Raw genomic sequence first — 14,620 nt, 5'->3', positions numbered from 1 at the left:
AGAAGAAGAAGAAGAAGAAGAAGAAGAAGAAGAAGAAGAAGAAGAAGAAGAAGAAGAAGAAATAATGAAGCACACTCTTGTAATCCCAGCATTTAGGAGGCTGAAACAGAAGGACTGTTGCAAATTCAAGGTCAGCCTGGGCTACATGTCTCAAAAAACAAACCAAGAAGAAGGAGTCGGAGAAGACATCAACTGTCTCACCCCACGGCTGGCATCACAGCACTTGGGAAGCTGAAGCAGGAGGATCACTGTAAGTCCGAAGCCAGCCTGGGCAGCACAGTGAGTTAAGGAGCAGCCTAAGCTACACAATGAAACTCCGTCTCAGAAAAGAAAATATTGTTGGACACTAAACATAGTAACCAAAGGGATATAAATGAAGTCATAATCATGTAAAACTACAATGGGTCAAATATCTAAATGTTAAAACAGAAGCTCTTAATCTGCTTGGAGAGAAAATAGGTACAACTCTTAACATAGATGTAGGCCAGCACTTTCGGAGCAGACTTCAGAGACACAAGAAATAGAACGAAGCATCAACAAATGGGATCAAATCAAATTACAAAGCTTCTGCACAGTGAAGGAAGTACCCAACTGAGTGAGCAAACAACCTATAAAACTGGCAAAATGCCCGCCAGCTATGCCTGAGGCAAAGGACGAACATCTAGAATAGAGGAAGAACTCAGAATAATTAGAGCCCCAAAGCAAAAGACCTAATGAGAAAATCGGCAAGTGAAATATGCACAGACGCTTCTCAGATAACGTACAAATGGCCAACCAGTGAGCAGATAGCTCGGTGGTCTAAGTACCTGCCCGGTAAGCCCAAGGACCTGGTTTCGATCCCCGGTCCCACACGCCATGCTGGCCCTGGAACCCCAGGGGTGCTGTGCCGGCCACTGAAGCTGGGCATGGTGTTGTATGCCTGTAATCGCAGTGCTGGGGAGACTGAAAACAAGAGGATCACTATGAGTCTGAGCTGCGTAGTGAGACCCTGTACCAAATAAATTAATAAATAAATACTTTTTTATAAAAATGGCCAGCCAGGCAAGGTGGTGCACACCTGTAATCCCAGCACTCGGGAGGCTGAGGCAAGAGGACCACTGTGATTTTGAGGTCAGCCTGGGCTAAATATTTAATTCCAGGCCATCTTTAACTGCATAGTAAAACACTGACTCAAAGAGACAAAAACAAGTACAAGTGGCCAATAAATCCATGAGAAATGTTCAACATTGCAGGCCAGTCAAGAAGCACACCTTAAAACAATGCTGAGATTTCATCGCACTCCAGAAAGAACGGCCAAGCTCGAGAAATCAAGTAACAGATGCCAGCCAGGCTGCAGGGAAAAAGAAATGCCTCTCCACTGTTGGGGGGAATGCAGACTGGTGCAACTACTGCAGAAGCAGTGTGGAGATTCCTGAGAAAACAACTCCAAGCAGAAATTCCATTTGACCAAGCTATCCCCCTTCCAGGTATCTCTCCTAAAGAGTTAAACACCCATGCTGGGACCCAAGTACACCCATGTTTAGGGCAGCACAATTCACAGTAGCTAACTCTCAGAAGAGGCCCACATCTCTATCAACAGATGAATGAATAAAGAAAATATGGCATCTAAATAAGTGGAGTACTACTCTGCCATAAAGAAGGATACATTGGAGTCATTTGTAGGAAAATGGATGTATCTTGAGACTATAATGCTAAGTGAAATAAATCAGACACACAAGCTTTAATATCACATGGTTTCTAGCATACAAGAAACCCAAATATGAATAGAAAACAAAACAAAAGACAATAAAAAGGAAAGCTTCCTAGAGGGATTCTTGGTTCATGAATCAAAGCATGGCGATTTTGCTTCTTCGTGGCATGATGGCTGCAGTATCTGCCAGCTTCCTCAAGGTCTCACCAACGAGGGTCACTCTCTGTGATAATATCACTTTGTATTTTTGTCAAGTAAATAATCCTTTGGATATGAAATACAGTCACCCAGAACTACAACCCCCTCCCACAGGTGAACAAACCTTAGAACATGAATTTTGAAACTTTTTGGACTTAGGACTCATACAAAAATTATTGAAGACTGCAAAGATGTTTTACTATGTAGGTTTTATCTACTGATACTTATTTTATCAGAAATTGAAGCTGTGTGCAATGGCACATGCCTGTCACCCCAGAACATGGCAGGCTGAAACAGGAAGATCATCATTACTTTGAGGTCTCACTTGTAGTCCAGGCTACAAGTGCGAACCTGTCTGAAAGACCAAATGGGGGACTGGGAACTCGGTGTGGTGTTGCAAGCCTGGCATCCCAGACCTCAGGAGGCTGAGTCAGTAGGGTCGAGTCAAGTTTGAGACCAGTCTGGGATATATCGCAAGTTCAAGGTCAGCCTGCACTATACAGTGAGACCCTGTCTCAAAGAAAAAAAAAAAAAAAAAACAGCACAGTGGGTTAAAAAAAAAAAAAGAGGTGAAACTTCATTATCTAGGGCTGCATACAGACCTTTGATATTTGGGTGAAGCAAGAAAACAACTACACAGAAACCAGGGTAGAGGTAACTTCCCAAAGGAGGTGACTGCTACGATCTGGGGATACAAGTCACCCGGATATTCCCAATATTCTCTGCTGGACTGATGCCGACACCGGTTTTTCACTTCACATTTCTTTACTGCACTGTACATACGGCCCTTCAATACTTCTTTGCTTCTGTATGCAATAAGAGAGGACTACTTTATGACCAGTTTGATCACTACATGCTGTGCTGGCCCCACCCCCGGGCACGCTGCGCCCCACAGAGACGGGGCATGGAGGAGCACGCCTGTAACCCCAGCGCTGGGGAGACTGAGACAGGAGGGTCACTATGAGTCTGAGCCGTGTAGTGAGACCTTGTACCAAATACATAAAGTTTGATATCAGTAATCTGAGAGATATTTCCACATAAAAAATTACTGGAATATTATATTCCAACATGGTAGCAAGGTTCTCCTTAGTTTATGCTTTGTGTTTTTCTACACTTTGCTATATCTTCCAAGTTTACTACTATTATGGCTTGTGTCTAGATGTCCCGCCAAAGCCTCCTGCAGCCATGGGTGCAGCTTTGGGAGGTGGCTGGATCTAGGGTTTGTGAGGCTGGGATCAAGGGTATGATGCTGAGTGCTCCCCACCCTAAGGGTCAGGAGCCTGGATAAGATGCAAGGGATTGGGGAGTACTACTGCTGGTCTCGCGTCACTTGCTGCTTGCTTGCTCGATACTTTGCTGCTTGCTGTTGCTGCCTTCTAGGCTGCGCCCTGCCATGCCATAGACTGTTTCTCTTCTTCGGTGCCCCTCTGTCACGCCGCCCTGCCTTGGTCCAACTTGTGGGTGTCAGGCATTTTGTCTTAGCAATGAGAAAAGTAACTAAGACAACTACCGAGAGCACATATTACTCTTGTAACCATGTAAATATTTGGGTTGTCAGATTTCATTATGCTTCTTAGCCTACTAGAGGGGTATGATTTGCACGTCTCTGACTACTAATGAGTTTGATCATCTCTTCATATGTTTATTGTCCAATTTGATTTCTTCTTTTATGAACTGCCTGGGCAAGCCTTTGGTTCACTTTGCTGTTTATTTGTTTTCACTGCTTCTCATAAATAAATCAAATGTATTAAAACTGACAAGGCCACCGCCTGATACAGAAACTGCTAAGGCTCGGCACAAAAACAGCCAGCTCCTGCATGTCGGGATCTCTGCAGTGAGTAAATAACCAGCACCCGGGCAGTGGCCCAGGCCACAAGCCTCACTGGGGTCTCCCTGCCTCCAGCGCATCTACGACACTGAGGAAGGCGACAGCACCGTGAGACCTGGTGACTCACCAGACACAAGGAAAATGGAGTGTTTAAGAACACAGCTGTCTAGGTATGCAGACCTCGCCATGGTAGCTGAGATGCGTGAGGCACACAGCAAGAGTCACACCCTTGCTCTCATCTGAGAAACCCAAAGTATAAGTGAATTAAAGAGTGATAAGTAAGCGATCATGGGGGACCAAGGGATGGGGAAGGGGCAGGGAAGGCTGGAGAAAGCTGGGCGCTGTGTTATGTACGTGGACTGGCTCCCCACAAGGACGGGGATCGTTATGTACTGCCAACATGCATAAATAAAAACAAAACTGGAAAAAAATCTAAAACAAAAGCACACAGCTTCCTGCAAGGCACCCAGCTGCCATGCCAGAGGCCTGGGTTCTCCCCAGTGCTATGACAAGGGACACAGGCTGAAACCAGGAGGGGTTGCTGCTAGGATCTAGCTAAGTAGATGCCAGGACACTGACAACACCCCGGGCCCCAGAAGAGTTCCCATCATCCCTTGCCCATAAATTTCTGGGGCTTCTTTCTTGTTTTTAAGACAGTGTTTTGCTATGTAGCCCAGGCTGGCCTTGGCTGGCCTTGGCCTCACAGCAATCCTCCTGCTTCAGCCTCCTCAGTGCTGGGATAACAGGCGTGCACCACCACACCCAGCCTTGTCCACAAGTTCTACGGTACAATTTTCTTTCCTTTGTTCTCTTTTTGCTTCTACTTGGTAGATGAGTAGATCGAGTCTGGCACGTTACACATGCACACGAAGCAGATACCACGATGCCGAGCAACACTCAGTGCAGGGTGAGAAAATGACTCTACCTGCCTCCCTCTGCCAGATGACCCTCCAGGCAAGCCCCAGAGGTCAGGGCACAGCGGGAGCCCAGCCACAGCATCCAGTGCACCTCCATCCAGATCACCTGCCTACAGGAAATCATCTGCTGCACGCCATGGTGACCTGCGCCTGTCATGCCACCACTCGGGTTGAGGTGGGAGGACACCAAGTTTGAGCCCAACCTGAGCATGTTGGTGACTTACTAAGACCCTGTGTCCAAACAACGTTTCAAAAGGCAGGGCTATAGGTCAATGTGAAGGACCTGGGTTCAATCCCCAGCACTGTAAAAGAAGGGACAATGAAAGACAAGCCACAGAGGGAGGATCTTTCCAAGTCTGAGACCAGCCTGGGCTACAAAGTGAGCTCAAGGCCAGCCTGAATTGCAACAATGAGACTGTCTCAGAAAGACAAAAGAAAGAAAGAGACAGAGACGGGGAGGGAGGGAGGGAGACAGGCAGGCAGTGCTCCCAGCCCCTGTGCTGCTGGGTAACTGGTACACAGAACAGCAACCCCAGAACCACCTAGCAAAGGGAACTTTTCTGCATGCCCACAGTGCCAACATGCCATGGGTGCTCCAGAAGCACGCAGGTGGAGTGAAGCAGCTCAGTTCCACCCTGCAGCTGCCCCTGGAACCCAGCATCAGATCTGGCACCTGAGTCACCACAAGGTTTCTGTATAGATCCTGGCCTGGCATCTCGGTGCCACCAGCACCCAGGGCCTGCTCTGCTCAGACCCTTCTGAACCTGCCAGGGCCCCTGCAGACGTACCCATCAGCCCACATGCCGCCACTTCTCCACCTTCTGTTCACACTACATGGTGCTACAGAGGGCACAGCGGCATGCACCTGACATCCCAGCCCCCAGAAGGCTGAAGCAGGAGGACCTCTGCCAGCTCAAAGCTAGCCACAGCTACCAAGTGAATCCAAGGCCAGCCTGAGCTACACTTTTAAGACTGTCTCAAAAGAAAAAAAAAAAAAAAAAAAAAAAACCTAAGCAAATAAATCGATGGATGGAGCTCTTCACATAGCATGCGCTCCCCCACGTACAATCGGGTGGCTTTGGCAGAGCCCCAAAGCTGTGCAACACCAGCTCTAGCAGGTTCCAGAGCCCATCCGTGACCCAGCACACCCCTTGGCCACTTTCTCTGGACAGCAATGGTGTTGCACCCTGTGTGGCAAACTCTATAGTGCTTCCACACTTGGCAATGTGCATTGGAACTTGGGGCTTGGCCAGGACCTTGCAGAGAGTAGGAGCAAAGATCACTACCACAGGGCACCCATGGAGCCAGGCACTGGGCTGAGCACTCACGGCTCGCTCCTCGCTCCTCGTCTAATGCTAGTGGCACCCCACGGTGTAACCCCACAGGGCACAAGAGGAAGCCAAAGCCAAGACGCTGAGCAGGGAAGGGGGCCAGCTGTTGGCCAGCAGTTCACTGCACTGACCTGTGGCCACTTCTCACCTTTCTTTTACCGTCCTGGACCCTAAAGGGACCTGCATATCCCAGCCTTGCTTTGGTCTCTCAGTTCCAATCCAGTCTTCTACAGATGAAGAAGGTCTCTGGTTATGCAACCTCTCTGGCTCCCATGTTTTTATTTATTTTATTTTATTTTTTTGAGACAAGGTCTCATTATGTAGTCGAGACAAGCCTTGAACTTGTGGTGATCCTCCTGCCTCAGCCTCCCAAGTGCTGGGATGACAGGTGTGCAGCACCATGCCCAGCTAACTGTTCATTACTTTTCTATTTTTGTGCAGGGTCTCACTATGCAGCTCAGACTTGTAGTGATCTTCCTGAGTTCTGCCTCCCTGGTGCTGGGATTACAAGCATGTGCCATATGCCTGGACTCCATCGCCTGCTCACTGCGCCCAGGGGCGGGGATGGCGCCCCATGCAGTGCCAGGGATTGAAGCCTGGCCCCTGCACTTACCTAAGCAAGCGCTTAGGCCACTGATCTGTACCACCGGCCCTTGTTCATTACTTTTCAACACTGCACACAAAGGGTCACTAGGGACCTTAGGAGGGAGGGTCATGGTACCAGCTTACCAGTTAGTATGAGGGGAAATCCCCTTGGTGGCACTAGTACCTGGCAGACAGGAGGTACTCAAGAAACTAGGTCTTTATTGGCAAATAACATCCACCCACAGCCCTGAGATCCTGCCCCTGCTGCTCCAAGAATGGCTTAGATGTGTTCTACGTTCCACTTCCTCGCAAGGAGGGGGATCATTATGTACTGCAAATGTGTACTAATAAAATAAAATTTAAAAAAAACAACAGGACAGAGCCAGGCATGGTAGCACACACCTGACATCTCAGCACTTGGAAGGCGAGGCAGGAGGACGCCATGAGTTCAAGGACAGCCTGGGCTACATAGTAAGACCATGTCTCAGAAAAATAAAGGACAGCTCCTCATTTATGTAGGCACATACAGGTGACGTACCTGGCCTTGGAGGACACTGCAGAAGCAAACACCCTCTGTTGCCAGAAGGAAGGTGACTTCCTGGGATCCCACGGTGTATCTCAATGTGCCTGTCACCATGCCCATTGCTCTTTTGCAAGCCCCCAGCGCCCTGTGGGACCAGGACTGAGCACACGGTGGCCCCCAGCAGTGCCAAGACCCCAGGCAGGACTGTCAATGCAAACATCTTTTTACCATCTTATTGTGGACAAAAGAGCCTGAAACTGCATTCCTACCTTGAAACCAAGGCTGGATCTGGTTCAGTGTTTTTGGTTTTCTTTTGCTTTTGCGTTTTTGATAGATCTTTTTCTTTTGGAATGGGAAATCAAACTCAGGACCTTCCACTTGCCAGGCAGATACCCTGCCACTGAGCTACGCCCCCCACCCCTTGTTTTTTGTTGTTGTTGTTTTGAGACTTGGCTGGCCTCAAACTTACTATGTAGCCCAGGGTGCCCTGGAACCCAGGGCAATCCTGCTTCCACCTCCTGAGTGCTGAGATTACAGGAATGTGCCACCCCACCCAGGTTTCTCTTATTTGGGTTGGGCTTCTGGCTTTATGGGACAACCTTGCTATATAGGTTAGGCTGGCCTTGAACTTGTGGGCCTCCTGCCTCAACCTGCGGAGAGGTAGGGTCACTAGTGTGCACCACCATGTGAGTCCGGTTCACTGCCATTACTTTAAACGAAGAGGATCACTAGTTTGAATTCCAGCTCTATTGATTTCAGGCTATGTGGCCAGCATCCTCACATCTGGAAGCAATGCCACATATCACTTGAACCCAGAAAGCTGCAGAGGCAATTACAAGACACACAGCTTGTGCAGCTCATAACGAGCTGGGGGGGGGGCAGCGGGTAAATAGGCTGCAGAGGCAGCCACGTGCTGGGCCCCAGAGACAGCTCTGTGTACTGCTAGGCACTCTAGGAAGCAGCACACAGGCCTAGAGAGGTCATCTGCCCAAAGCTGTCGGGCAGCAGCGCAGGGCACCTACAGGGACTGTGCAGTTAGGCAGGCCTGGGGTCAAACCCTTACCAAGGGGGCACTGCGGAGATGGCTCAGTAGAATAAACCCTTGCCTGGCAAGTGCAAGGGCCTGAGTTCAATCCCTGGGTCCGCCAAAAATAAATAAATAAATAAATAAATAAATATCCAGTGGGACTCCTGCCAGCTGTAGGACTGTGGGTAATTTCCAATGTGTCCTTCATTCTCAGTGGCTTTAAATGTCCTTCCACATTTGGGCAGGCCAAATAGCTCAGCAGATTAAAGCACCTGCAAGCAGGCACAGGGGCCGGGGTTCGATCCCCGGAACTGCCATGCTGGCCCTGCCCCGTGCCCTGAAAGGGCAATTAAGACTGGGTGTGCTGGCATGTGCCTGTAATCCCAGCTCTTGGGAGGCTATAAACAATAGTGAGACCCTGAATACCCTGTAGATCCTTCCCTAAAATAAAAAAAACACTCTTGCCATGCCAATCCATCTCCAAGTGATACAGGGACCCTTAGTTCACCTCTCTGAGCCTATTTCCCCATCTGTAAAATGGTAGCAGTGGGGCTCAGTCTTCTCTGGCATCCCCTAACTCAAATGTTAAAGTCCCCATGCATGGTGGTGCATGCCTAAAACCCAAGCACTTTGGGAGGTTAAGGCAGGAGGATTGCAAGTTTGAGTCCAGCCTGAGCAGCTCAGCAAGACAGTATCTTACAAAAGAGCCATGGATGTAGCTCAATGTGAAGGCCCTTGGTTCAATGCCAGTACAGGAAAGGAGGGAGGGAGGGAGGGGGGAGAGAGAGAGGAGAATGAACACAAGACTTGACCATTTATATTCCCCTTTCAAAATGTCCATGTCAATAGACCCAGTTCAGTGGAATGATCACAACAGCCGCTCACCCAATCTGTGGCTTTGCCAGGGTGTTTGGTTTTGGTTTGGTTTTGGTACGGCTTTTTGAGGTAAAGTCTCACCACATAGCTCAGGCTGCTCTTGAACTCAGTGACACAATGACCCCAAGGCTGGTCTCAAACTCCTGGCAATCCTCTTCCCTCAGCCTTCTAAGTGTCAGCATGACAGGAATGCACCACTAAGCCTACCCTGCTCCTTCTGAGGTTTTGTTCTCTACAGTTCCATACACATATGCTCAGAAAGAACTCGCGTTTCAAACTGCTCACCGTTCTGTGTGGCATGCCATCCACATGCCACCCCACCGCTGGCCACCCCAAATGTGAACATCCTTTTTATTTGGTGTATCCACCCTGTGTATACTACCCTCCTAATAGGCACTCGGGAGGGCTGGAAAGGAGGACATAAAACACAAAAGGACAAATGAATTCAGGCACAATGAAGCAAGGCTACAATGCACATGGTAAGTAGGCTTGATACCCCTGGGGCTTTCCGGGGATCAATCAGCCTGGGGGCAGAGTGTGTGCCTGGCTGGATCAGTGCAGGGCCCTGGATGCCAGCCCTGCAGCTGCAAAACACAACTGCTGTGGTTGTAAGCGTCCCTGCAGGTCTTGGCTAAAGGAGGGCTTTTTTATGCTTTTCCCTGCAAATGCACATTAAACAGAATATAGATGTTCTTCCCCGTGGGAAAACTGAAAGAGAAAATTCAACAACTCTCTGACTTGCTTTATTTTTCTTCACAGCACTGAGAACATATTCCACACATCTGTTTCTGCTTGCTTTCTCCGTCACCAGGAGATCTGCCCCACCAAGACACTCTCAGTTTGAGTCCCTTGTGTGTCATAGTCCTGCACAGAGCCTGGCTTCTTTGAACAACGTCCGTGGACTGGGAGGTAGAGATGGGATATAAATAAGTGTAAGAAGATTCTGCTGCTACGTGTTGAAGACCCTATTTTTAACTACAGACCGCATTCATTCTAAAAAGATGCTTCTCCCACTTTGAGTGTGCCTGCGTCCTGACGCCAAGCGAGACACTGACTCAGTAGGGCGAGGCGGGGCCTGGGATGCCGCATTTGATGGGCGCCCAGGTGGTGCCAAGGCGGCTGGGCCCTGGCCCACATTTGCTGTTGCTCTGGGCCCTGACTCTGTGCGAGGTCTCTGCCTTTTTCCTCGCAAAACGGGAGCCAAGGTTGAAAGGTGAGAGACATCAAAGCACCCGGGAGGCCAGTGAGGCCTACACGTTGTGGTTGCAACAGCTCCTTGGGCCCCAACCCGCTGCGATCCCGCCACCAGAGGGTAGGAATCCGCCCAGGAAGCTCCCCGCTGCTTCTGCAGCCTGTGGCCTCACAGAAAATCTTACAAACCACTGCCCAGGGCCAGGTCTTCCCTAAGGTAAAGTCCGGGGCCAGCTGTGTTCACCAGCACTGACACCTGCTCCACCGAGATTTCGGTGCAGGGCCAGCCTGCCCTTTCCAGCGCCGCGGCCAGGGTGGCCCAGCCATCCCTCTACACAGCACACTGCGCAGCAGACCCCGCAGGCTGGGGCTGAGGCCCGGGACCCCCGCCCCCACCCCATCCCCCTCCGACCCCCTCCCCCTCTGTAGCAGGCCCGCGAGGCGGGGCCGGGCCGCTCATGCGCAGAGAGACCCCGGCCCACAGGGCGGGGTCCCCACGAGCCCCCCGCCCGCTTACCTCTGTGCACCAGGGTGGCCAGGGACAACGCGACGCAGATGAGCAGCGCCCGACGCCGGGCCACCATGGCTGCGAGCACCGCGGGCGCGACAGGCCCGAGTGGGCGGAGGAAGGGAGCGCGCCCGCGCCGGCAGCGGGGGCGGGGCAGGGCCAGGGCGGAGCTGCGGGTTTGGGGGCGGGGCTAGCTGCTTCTCTGTGGCTAGGGCTTCGTGGGTCGGTTAGGGTACCAGTTGGCTTCGCTGTCCTCCCAACAGGTTCCCTCCCACTCAGTCTGGAGATCAGAGTCCTCTGAGCCCAGAGCCGGCCCTCACATCTCGCTGAGCGGTCACCTTGCCCGGAGCTCTCGTTCCTCTAGGGCCCAGGGTCCCCCAGTCAAAGGCTGTTCCCTGTGCCCCGCCCCCAACGCCCCATCGTAGTCCCTGCTCGCCGGGAGCTGTCCTAGAACCGTGTTGGGAAATCAGCGAAAAGGAACACCAGGCAGACGGGACATTTGCTGTGGGGACACTCCCAAGGCTATGAGTGCACGGAGTGCACATTGCCATCTGCGAAACGTGCCCAGGACGGACAGCGCACTGCAGTCCTTTCCCATAAACCTCAGCAAAGCCGGCCCACCTCCCCACCCAGGCTACTGATTCTGCCTCCGCAGCTTGGCACAGGTCCCTTGGGAGCCACGGCCACAAGCAGCCTTGGGGACAAAGGGAGGTGCGCTGCTCTTCTCACTGGCCATTTCCGTCCTGTGGAGGGATCATACCCCTCCTAACAGTGCCGCTACCACCTGTCCCACATGTGCCAGCTGAGAGCCCCCCTGGACCCCCACCAGAGACCCCTGCCTGGGTCCCCGCCACCCTCCCAACGCCCACCCATTGTTGAGCATCCTGGGGTCCACAAACCATCCAATTTAGCATAAGATGTGATTTTGGGGATTTCAGGACCGTGCTTCTTTTGCAACAGACCTACAAGCCTGGCAATGCCAGGCGTTGTACCCCTGAGCATTATTCCTTACAACCACCTTAAGCATCAGCTCAATTTTCCCTCTCTTTGTTTTTTTGAGACAGGGACTGCTATGTGTTCCAGGCCAGCCTTGAGCTATATACCTTAGGGCTGGGGAGATAGTTCAATGGCACAAGTACCTGCCTGGCAAGTGCAAGGTCCTCAGTTCGATCCCCAGTACTGGAAACGTAAAAATATGTACCCCAGGCTAGCTTCAAACTCATAGCCGTCCTTCTGCCTCAACCTCCCAAGTGCTGGGATTTCAGGCGTGCCACACCATACCCTGCAGGGGAACAAATGAGTGCATTGGAAGTCCCTTGAGGTTGAGGGGGAACTAGGTCCAGTGCTACTGCATCGAAGGAGTTGGGGTACTACTAGCAAGCCCAGCCTGAGAGCTGCTATGAGCCTCCAAAACCCAAAGGTTGTGCAAAAGCGTGGCTCACCTGGCAGGGGTGTGCAGCCTGGCACATGCGTGGCAGTGAGCAGGCTAGTGCCTGCCAGTCTCCTTAAGCAGTTAAAGAAGCACTGGCCAGGCCTTGCCAAGGAACAGAAGCCATTGTTGTTGCGGCAGGGGAGCCCGCTGGGAGCCAGAGGCCTGACCTTCATCCTGCAAGCACCAACTCTGCGATACACAAAGGTCTTTTGTTCCATGTGAAGATGGTTCTGTTGGGTTTGCTATGCTGGACTTGCAAAATAAAATGTTGGCATCCGAAGCAGTCCCAAAGTTTCAAAAATAAAGAAATAAACAAATAAGAAAACTTGGCACATCTCTCATTGCAGCCCTTGGAGGGAGGACAGCCTGTGCTATACATGAGACCCTATGTGCAAAACCAGAATTTGGACCGGTGCGATAGCTCAGCAGACTAAGTGCTTGTTTAGGCAAGCACAGGGACCAGGGTTCAATCCCAGGCACCACGTGCCACACCAGCCCCGCCCCGGGTGCACTGAGCCACCACAGAGACCAGGCGTGGTGGTGCACACCTGTAATCCCAGCACTGGGGAGGCTGAAAACAGAAGGATCACTACAAGTCGGAGCTGCACAGTGAGACCCTGTACCAAATACATTAAAAAGAAAATAAAACAGGACTCTCGGGGAAAATCCCACTTCCAGTCCCATTGTCTGTTTTCTTACTCTGCTGCACCTCTTCACAGCCTCCCAATTCTTTATTCTCTCAGCTTCCATAGTAAGGAAAGGGCAGGAGGGTCTTGAATATCAAGCCAATGAGTAAAGGTTTAACTCTGAGAAGGGAGGGACTCCCAGAAAGGTTTGAAGACTTCAGCAACAGGAGCAGCCAAGGGGCCCTGCAGTCAAGGGCCAGAGAATGGGTCAGGCGGAGCTCGATTAGGGTGCATGGGGTGAAGGTCCTGGTGGCTGTAGAAAGGTTTGAAGCCTTCAGCAGCAGGAGCAGTCAAGGGCCAGAGAATGGGTCAGGCGGAGCTAGGTTAGGGCGCATGGGGTGTAAGTCCTGGTGTCTGTAGAAGCAGGAGAAGAGGAAGGGCGGCTAGAGGGGCTGCAGGCCACGAGAAGTCCTAGGTTGCCCAAAGGCAACAAAGAACTCGCAAGAGTTTAGAGTGCACCTGGGGTGTCGCTGCAGGATGACAAGATCCAATTATTGCTGTCTTTGCATCCATTTCTCTAGGAGCCTTGGGGCTCTGTTGCACAAAACCTAGACTCTGCCTTTAAAATGTTGAGTGGTGCACACCTACCACTGCAGCTGAGGCAGAAAGATTGCACAAGGAGACCCTGACCAAAACTCAAAAGAAAAAGAAAAACAAATGCCTTTCCAAGTGACAGGGGCCATCTAAGAGGGAGAAGCTGGGGTGACTTGCACTGGCTGTGGGAAGAAGAGAGGGGGTGTCACAGGGGGCAGGCTCCATGCCACACACACCCCACTAGTAGTCCGCCCTGCTGGGCTGACCTCTGTGCAGATTGCTCCTTGGGCTTCGGGGGCCCCGGTGGCTGCACCTGCCTGACAATTCTGTCTCCAGGGTCATTAGCACAGAATCAGCGTGGAGAGCACACCTGGCATCTCCAGGAGCTGTGTGCCAGTCAGGCTTGAGATGGGGTCTGCATGAGCACTTTTCAAGAAATAAGTTTCTGGCGCTGTAATTTTTCCTGTGATCCCAGCCCTCAGGAAGCTGAGGCAGGAAGGTTGCCATGAGTCAAGTCCAGACTGGGCTACATAGCCAGACCCTTGTCAAAGAAACAAAAACAAGAGGCCGGGGAGATGGCTCAGTGGAATAAGCGCTTCCACAGGCAAGCACAAAGGCCTGAGTTCAATCCCCGGTTCTGCAAAAGAAAAAAAGAAAGAAAGAAAGAAAAGAAAAGAAAAAGAAAAAAGAAACAAAATCAAACAAACTCTGAGCCAGCATTTCTCTCCTCTGAATCCTGACCTCTGTAGGCACAGAAGCAGTTATTCAGGGGCTCCCTCTCTACTCTTTTTCCAGTAGTGGGAATTGAACCAGGGCCTTTGCATTAACCTCTATCCCCTCTATCCTTTTAACTTTTCATTTCTTTTGTAATTTTAACACAGGGTCTTGGCGAGGATTGAACTTGCCATCCTCCTGCCTCAGCCTCCCAGCATGCTGGGATCTTTATGGAATGTCTTTTTCGTGGCATCAAAGAAGCCAAAAAAAAAAAAAACCTGCCAGAAAAAGTTACAGAGCAGAATTCCTGTTCTGTAACAGACATGTGGAAACATGTGCAATTAACAGTAATCTTATTTGGTTCAAAAATGACTCCACTGTTGGTGGGAGTGTGAACTAGTGCAACCACTATGTAAATCAGTATGGAGAATCCTCAGAAATCTAAAAGTAAAAGTTCCACTAGACCCAACCATTCACCTGCCAGGGATCTTCCCCAAAGAGCTAAGAACATAGTGTCACAGAGGTCTGTTCACCCATGTTGACAGCAGCATGGGTCATAGCAGCTGAACTTTGGAAGCGG

General features: G+C 50.9%; 1 protein-coding gene across 1 annotated transcript in view; it reads right to left on the bottom strand.

Annotated features, from left to right (window-relative positions):
• The window catches only part of Cd99l2 (CD99 molecule like 2), an 80,506-nt gene extending 69,707 nt beyond the window's left edge, over positions 1-10,799 (bottom strand). The window contains exon 1 of the mRNA XM_023706283.1: positions 10,684-10,799. Within this exon, the coding sequence (XP_023562051.1) occupies positions 10,684-10,750 (67 nt within the window). The 5' untranslated portion in view covers positions 10,751-10,799. The remainder of the gene's footprint in view (positions 1-10,683) is intronic.
• Between the last annotated feature and the right edge of the window lie 3,821 nt (positions 10,800-14,620).

This window comes from Octodon degus, unplaced genomic scaffold (genome assembly GCF_000260255.1).
Source record: "Octodon degus isolate 3935 unplaced genomic scaffold, OctDeg1.0 scaffold00249, whole genome shotgun sequence".
In the NCBI taxonomy this organism is placed as follows: Eukaryota; Metazoa; Chordata; class Mammalia; order Rodentia; family Octodontidae; genus Octodon; species Octodon degus.
This window is presented reverse-complemented; position numbering and strand designations above follow the sequence as displayed.